At 35.4% G+C, this 8,437-nt stretch overlaps 1 protein-coding gene across 1 annotated transcript; it reads right to left on the bottom strand.

Annotated features, from left to right (window-relative positions):
* Positions 1 to 2,621: 2,621 nt before the first annotated feature.
* On the bottom strand, positions 2,622 to 4,109 carry LOC133881245 (F-box/LRR-repeat protein At3g58980-like). The gene is made up of 2 exons (XM_062320203.1): positions 3,081 to 4,109; positions 2,622 to 2,945 (listed from the first exon to the last, which is right to left on the bottom strand). The coding sequence occupies exons 1-2, from the start codon at positions 4,086 to 4,088 to the stop codon at positions 2,733 to 2,735; spliced, it is 1,221 nt and encodes a 406-aa protein (XP_062176187.1). The 5' UTR covers positions 4,089 to 4,109; the 3' UTR covers positions 2,622 to 2,732.
* Between the last annotated feature and the right edge of the window lie 4,328 nt (positions 4,110 to 8,437).

The following is an 8,437-nucleotide window of genomic DNA, read 5'->3' as shown; positions in this document are numbered from 1 at the left end:
ATATATTCTAGTCTGTTGTGCTTCTGATATATCTAATTTTTGAGTTGGTAATTAGGATTGAGGAAATTTATGGGTGTTGAAATAAGATTAGGAGGCGTAAGTTATCGGGGATTGTTGACCGCCATTTGAAGTCCATGAACACAAACAAACCACTCTGTTAGTGTTATTTGGAATATGTATTATAAACCCTAAAAGTATTTATGGTTTCCACTTGCTAGCCGTAGGCAGTCAAGGTTGTGTATATCTCGAATGCTAAGGTACCTACTTATGTATAAAATTAGGATACCCACAAGTTACAAATGAAGAATTAAATAAAAAATATTTATAACTACTGTATCTGCGTAATGGGATAATAATATATACTAAATATTGTAGTGAAAAATTATGAAAAGTGGTTAATTCTATTATTTATTTTTCACAAAGGTATACACAACAATCTCCACTTATTAAATAAAAAATATAAAAATAGAAATAATATATTGCACAGAAAAAGATTGTTATGCTTCCTGAAAACGTGCTTTCTATTGATCGTCAAGCGTCTTTATTTTAGGGCCTTTTCCTGTCTCCATGATGCCCTGTGCATAGTAAAAGTTCTGTCATTTCTACATTTGACACGTAGCCGTTATTTTCACGAGTAACATATGGTATATATTATTTTCTTATCTTAGTCTCAAATTATTGGTTGATATGGCAGACTTAGCAGTGCTCATCAATCATTATATCAACTTTTACAAAAAAAATAAAAAATAAAAAAATAAAAAATAAAAAATCAAGAACTGATGGGCACTGCCACATTAGCCCAATAGTATTTAAGTTGAATGGGAAATGATGATATAGAATTACTCTATTTTTCACACTTTCATACATATTCCAACTCATCTTCTGTACTTTTACTGACTTCACGATTTTTCCAACTCATCCACTAGAGTTCGTCTATAAGGTAGACTTTAGTCCTCCCAGTGTCTGCCCAGTCAAATGTGTAATATATCAAAACCTGATTTAAATTTTCCCCCATTTAAAAATAAACCCTAAAAACGTGTGATATATCAAAAAAAAAAATAAATAAAAAGTTAGATTATCAAGGAAATAAAAACATTCGACTGCTTTCTCTCCTTTCGTCACTTATAAATATGACAATTAAAAGAATGGAAGTTTGAACGAAAATAATACAAATTCATTCCTTACACATCTCCTACCATCTTATTTTCAAATAAAAATTAAGAAGTTTGATTATCAAGGAATAATAACATTCCACTCCTTTCTCTCCTTTCAGCACTTATAATAATCACAATTAAAAAATTGAAGGAAAATGATGTAAATTCATTCCTTACACACATCCTACCCATTTTATTTTCAAATCAACCATTGGATTTGTAAGATTCACATTAGGTCCCACAAATCCAACGGTGAATTTGAAACTTGATTATATGGAGATAAGTAAGAAATGGTTAGGAGATGGATGTCTAACATGTCACAAGTTTTAAACCGTCAAAGAGATTAACCATTTCACACGCGAAGTGATGAAGCTACTATCATTTTGTAAGGGTGACACCACATTATAGATTATCCCTAATTTAAATGTTAAATTATGCACTTAGCTCATTGTCCTTCAGCTAGGGATGTGTGGGAAGCTTGTAGGCAAAAGATCCATAAAAGTCATAGTCATGGAAATGAGTTTATACAGGTTATGGAGGAGCTGTCAAACAGGTGCAATAATGATGAGTGTGAATTGATGGTGCCATGGTGGTGATAGTAAGGAAAAATTGGTTTAGAAGAAATAGAGGGAGAGTTTACTCACCCTAATCAAGTTATTCAAGGGGGTACTAAATTCTTGGTGAATATATATAGTAAAGTTAACGCTAAGGAAAATAGTCTAAAGAAAGATATATATGGCTAAGAGGAGCAAAGGTTGTGGAAGCATTCCCACAAGGATTTCAAAAGGTGAACTGAGATGTGGCACTGGATACAGTTAATAAATGTATTGGCATAGGTATCATTTTGCGAGATCATTAGGGATATGTACTTGCAGCTAAAAGAACCAAATTGGTTATTTTAGAACCAGTAGCGGCGGAGGCTTTGGCTATGTTACATGTAATAGAATTTAGTCATGATTTAGAGCTACAAAGAATCATCATGGAGGGTGATGCAGCTCAAATAGTTTTGATAACGAAACTGGAGTAGATATAGACTGCTAGTGGAGGATACTAAAGGAGTTTTGAATAGATTGCATAATTGGCAGATTTGTCACCGTAGAAAAGAAGCATTTTAGGTCTTAAAATACTACTTTTGACATTATCGTACTAGTAATCTTTTTTTTTTAATCTTCTGTAATAAAGTCCAAGATGAAACTATATTTAAGTGCATGCATCCATGTGCTCGTGTGCATGAGAGAGAAATTGAGGCACCTTTTCTCTGGAATAAACTTCACATTTGGTATTGTTCCTGTTGAAAAAGGAAAGATTATCTTCCTGATTTCTCTCCCAGATTTTCTCCTTGATTTATCTCCTTAATTAGAGTGTTGCAGATTTGCTGAATATGTTGAAGATTTTATGAAGATTTGTCCACCGTAAATAAGGCTGATTTATTTGTATTAATTTGATTACGATATTTCTTTCCATATTAGGTTCTAGGTTTTTCCTATTTAATCAATGTAGCCTTATGGCACAATATGAAGTTGGAAGTCATGTAATCAAGATATCAAGTCCTCAAGGAATAATAATATTTCTCTTTCTCTATTTTTCTACAGTTCCCTCATGATATGAACAAGCCTTGTAAATTAGCCAAAAATATCCCCTTGTCCTGGTCCAGGTTCGTACCTTAGCTGCTCCTTTCAGAAGTAAGGCCATCGCTGGCACTAGATTGTCATAGTCACTATCTGTAAAGTTTATACGCAAAGTATGTACATGCTTCAAAGGAATCGGCAGCATGCCTGCCTCATATAATGCCTGCAACATTACGAATGTCAATTATTAGAATGACATTGAAGATAAAATCATATTTCCTTAAAGATTTCATTGCAAAATAAGTTCTCAACAAGTAAATTGTTCCCCGTAGTGGATGAAGATGATGCGGTTGTTTACCTGAAGACACGGAAACTGTATCACTAGATCTTTGATCCCTTCTAGAAATTGAAAATACTCCATGTGCGGGGGCCTCCATGAGCTAGAAAGCTGTTCAAGACTTAATGCACAAGAACGTAAACACTTTAAGTTCCCCAGAAAATAGTTATCTGGAGCAAATCCACCCCATGTAAAACATTTGAGATGGGGAGTAGCAATTTTCAGTGATCTACCACCAGAGGGAAAAAATTTCCAGCATATTATCAACTCCTCAAGTAGCTCCCCAGAGACATTCACATGGAATAGGTTATTATGCATATAACTCGTAATTTCTAGATATTTAAGAGATGAGGACTGGATGTTAATGTTATTCGTCCCATTAACGCCATGAAGGCATAACTTATCAAGGGAGTTGCAAGAAGACAAGACCCGTTCCACAAAAAGGTCGTCAAGAACTCGAACATGTGTTAGTGATAATGATTGAAGCTTCTTGAACCCAGTTGAGGACGGCAGTTGGAGAACCCCTCCAAACAAACTCACTGTTAGAAACCTCAACGATTCACAATGCAAAACACAAAGTGGCATGTGAAAAGTCCCTCGACGAAATATACAAAGGTCAAGATAAATCACTTCAACATTAGACCTTACTGCATCATGCAACCATGTGAGAAAACGATATTCTTCAGAATGCCAATCAGGAAAAGTCCAATGAACGCAAAACGGCACCATCTTCATTCCATTGCGTCGAAGCATCAACCTATCAAGAAAATTCTTGAAGTAAATTAGTTTAAAATCCTTGCCTTTATATCGCATACCGTCAACGTCAAGGGTCAAGGACGGAATAGATATGCATAATTCTTGCCACCACTTTGACACTATGCTCAATCGTGCAATGTCTTCCATTGTAAGAAATGAAAGGATGTGATAAGCAATATGATTCGGAAGATTGTTGATTCTGTCGCTATTATCTACAAAACTTCCTTTAGATTGCAACAAAGAACATGCCTCTAGTTTAGGCAGCTTTTCCATGATAATAAAATTTTCCTGTTTCACTGAGAGAAATAAAAGGATACATAACTACTCGTAAGGATTAAGAAAATGTTAAACAAAAGCAGCTATCTCTTTTGTAGTTTATTGTTATTATATCATCAACAATTCAGTAGCATTTTTTTATTTTAATATTTAGTTGCAAAAACATCCAATGAGTTTCAAACTCACAACTTAACCTTCCATCTTGTTCTTATTGGCCAAAAGGTGACATTTGATCTAGAGCTCATTGATATCAACATTACTACTATTATTACTGTTAAAATTAATGCATTTCTCTACAAACAATAGGAGGAGGTAATTAGATATGCAGCCAACAAAAATTCAAGAGTAATTATAAAATATGAAATCTAGATAAAGCATTAGAAATTGATCATGCTCATGTAGATAAAGCAATAAAATATATCATCTAGATAAAGCATTGGCAATTGATCATACTCATGCAGTAACCAATAAAATAAAATCAAATAAAAAACATGATAAATGTGGTAGTAGAATTGGAGAGCAAGTGCTCCACCAGCAAGCTTTTATCTTCCTTCAACTATTGTTCGAAATCCTAGTATTGCACCTTTCAAGCTTTTTTCTTTTTGATAAGTCAAACAAGAGGTTCAATTGAACCCTCACTTTTTAAGCTTTTATACATCTTAAAATATTTCCTAACCTGGTTCCATTCCATCACTAGGCAACTAACACAAAGACCGGTGCCATTACCACTGGCATACCACATACAAACTAACCCATGCGACTATTGTGTCTGCAAAAACAATAATTGGCGTACGACTGCAACTAGTACTAGAGTGTTACAAATAGTAGGCACCTAAGATTTCACTCCTAGTGAGAGTTCTCTTCTTTCCTTTATTCGAGCTCTGGAAACTTTGTGCAAACAACTAACATACAACAAATTTTTTTAAAAAAACTAAAACAGCAACAAAATCATAAAATTACCCTAGGGGTCTAGGGTGCTACAGATATCATTAGGGAAGCAATTACGTCCTATTCAAAATACTCATATTTTTTATTTAGATTTCTAAAGTACGATTTTCTTTAAAGCTTTTGCTCTCTAGTTTAGTCTGAAAAGCAGACTTGTGCTATGTCACAGTTTTTTAATTGGGTGGTAAAACCCATCTATATCAAGTGACAGTTTGCTCCATTCATGTAATTGGTGAACAAATGGATGAGGAAATGGAGCAAAAGATGAGCAAGCTGACAATGAAGCAGATGACTTCAAATATGAACAAACTCAATGAAAGCTCACATGAACTAGTGACATGTGGGCCTACAACTGAATTTGATGAGTTCATTCGACGCCATCATTATATTAGAGATAGGAAAATTCATTCTCAACTCTAATTGAACCTCGTCGAGCACTTATGGCAACTACATGGCGAGGCATAGGAACTTGTGATGAAGAAATGTCATGATCATTGTTTTTGGAAGGTTTATGTATTTCAATTATTAATATTTTTGTAGCTACAGCTCTTCAATATAAACTTTCTTTCTAATTAGTGAAACATCACAATCATAAAAGTTCTTTAATTCTAGCCTACACGACCATTACCTAATAAAGCATTTTTTTTCGTTTTATTGCTTGAGGTGCTAAAAACACATATACCATTAATAAACAAACATATATAAGAAATCCAAGAGTAAGCAATTACGAAAAAGAGCAAGCAAAATTCCTTATCTCATTTGGGCTTAGGTTACAATGAAACATATAGCTATTCCATTAAAGCACATTCCATTAGAGTACAATGAAACATATAGATAGCTATTCCATTAGAGTACATTACCCACATAATCCCTTCACTTTCACGCAAAGCCTCTAAAACATTTTTTTTTTTTTTTTACAAGTAAATTTAGTTTTATTGAAAGTGTAATGCGCCTTTAAGTATACTGAGAGTATACAAGAGGAAACATCTAACTAGGAATAGAAAAACAAACAAGGAAATCAGCAAAGTTAATAGACAATGGGGACAAAAATGCCACCGTCCAGAGATATAGCGTATGAAAAAACGAAGATAAAATAACCTACATGGAACTCTCCACATGCGCCTCTCTCACAAAGCTCACGTTCCACTAAGTAGAACCACCCAAAACCTCCATATTATCCGCAACTGAGGCATCCTTCACCCGAGCAATACCAAAGAGATCAGAAAAAACTTTCTTCAGAACTGCATCCTTGCACCACAGATCGTGCCAAAATTTTGTCCTAACCCTATCCCCCACCTCAAATCTAGCAAATCCAAAGAAAATCTCCCACCCTTTCTTGATGTTCTTAAACAACCCCACTCCATGAGCACCTACAGGCTCAAGTGAACACCACCTGCCCCATAAACTGCCAAACTTGGAGTCCACCACCACTCTCCACCAAGCATCTCTCTAAATTCCATACCCCCATAACCATTTACCTAGCAAAGCGCGGTTGAACAACATCAAGTTCCTTGTACCCAACCCTCTTCTAAAATTGGGGTACAAACCTTCGATCAACTCACCAAGTGATATTTAAACTCTTCACCAATCCCACCCCATAGAAAATCCCGTCGTAACTTCTCAATGCGAGCAACACTCCTTGGGATAGGAAATAGAGACAAGTAATAAGTTGGTAAATTGGCTAGGGTACTCTTAATAAGGGTAACTCTACCACCCTTGGAAAGGTATAATCTTTTCCAGCTGGCTAGTCAATAGGGGTGTACAATCGTGACGGTTATTAACCGAAAATAACCGGTAATTGCTAATACTCGCCAATAACCGCTAACCGAGAAAATCGAAAAACCGAAAATGACCGCAACTGGATAACCGGGTACCCAGTTGCAGTTACCGGTTATTACATATTGAAAAACCAGTTAATAACTGGGTAACCATAACCGGTTTAATTATTATATAAAATAACTGGACAACGTCTCAACCCTAATCCTAAAGTCTTCTTTCACTCTTAAGTCTTCAAGCTTAGCACGCCGCCCAGCCTTTCTTCTTTCTTCTTCGATCTCCATTGTTCTCGTTCTCCAGCCAGTTCTCTTCTCTTCTTCTTTCTTCTTCAATCCCATCTCCCCACCCCACACAAGCAAGCCTCTTCTTCTTTCCCTCTTTCTTCTTCTTCTTCTTCTTCTTCTTCTTCTCTTCTGTATCTCTGATCCACGCCCACGACGCCCAGTGCCCACGCCGACGATTCCCAGTGCCCACTGTCAGTCTGTTTTTTTCTTCTTTCCTTCTTCTCTTCTTATTATTGTTCTTCTTCTCTTATCTTTGATCCACTTATTTTCCTTCTCTTTTGTTGAAAAGCTTGGGTGATCAAGCATTTGTTTTGGGTACAAGCTGGATGAAGAAGGAGAGGGTGGATGGGTTTTGTTGAAAAGCTTGGGTGATAGAGCATTTGTTTTGGGTACTGATTGTTGTTTCTCCATTTCTGCTCAAGAGCTTGTGGGATGTAAAGGGAATTGCATTACTTCATTCATCAAGATGAAAGTCATGTTTTTAGTTTAGAGGACGACAGCATTGGCAATTTAGTCACTTACTCGGTGGTGAGGATGCCATTTTTATGTTTTATTTTGAATTTGTAACAGTTTTTATTTTTTTATTTTTTTTTATTTTTTAATATAACAATTTTATTTTATGTTTAGACTTATTGTTTTTTTTTCTTTTTCTTTTGGATTTGAAATGTCTTTTTTGGTGACTCGGTGGTGAGGATGCCATTTTTATGTTTTACTTTTTTCTTGTTTTGCCAATTTTCCAGACAATGATTCATGATTGGTAATTTTTAGGACAGAAAATAATGTAATTGAATGCAAATGTTGGATTTTTTTTTTTTAATAAAATTAAAAAAAAAAAAAAAAATTTGAAAAATTCAACATATATGAAAACCGGTTATCCAGTTAATAATTGGGTTAAAATAACCGAATAACTGGCGGTTAGTAAAAACCGAAACCGACCTACCGGTTGCGGTTGCGGTTATGAGCTAATAACCGTTATTGCAACTGGTTGTACACCCCTAAGTCGACGCTCTATCTTCTCGATAACCCCATCCAAAATATGAGTGGACTAATAGGACACCCCCAAAGGAAGACCAAGATATTTCACAGGCAAGGAAGCAATCCCACACCCTAGTATGCTGGCCAACCTTCCCACTTGATCTACATTCTCGACTGGAATTAAATTCAACTTAGCCAAATTAACCTTCAAACCCGAAGCAGCTTCAAACAGAAGGAAAAGACTCCGCAAATAACACAAATGAGAAGAATGAGCACTACATAAAATCAAAGTATCATCGGCAAATAGAAGATGCGAAAAAGTAGCATTACCAACTTTGAAACCTTCCAACAAAGCCCCATTGACCG

Source organism: Alnus glutinosa, chromosome 1 (assembly GCF_958979055.1).
Source record: "Alnus glutinosa chromosome 1, dhAlnGlut1.1, whole genome shotgun sequence".
NCBI lineage: Eukaryota > Viridiplantae > Streptophyta > Magnoliopsida > Fagales > Betulaceae > Alnus > Alnus glutinosa.
This window is presented reverse-complemented; position numbering and strand designations above follow the sequence as displayed.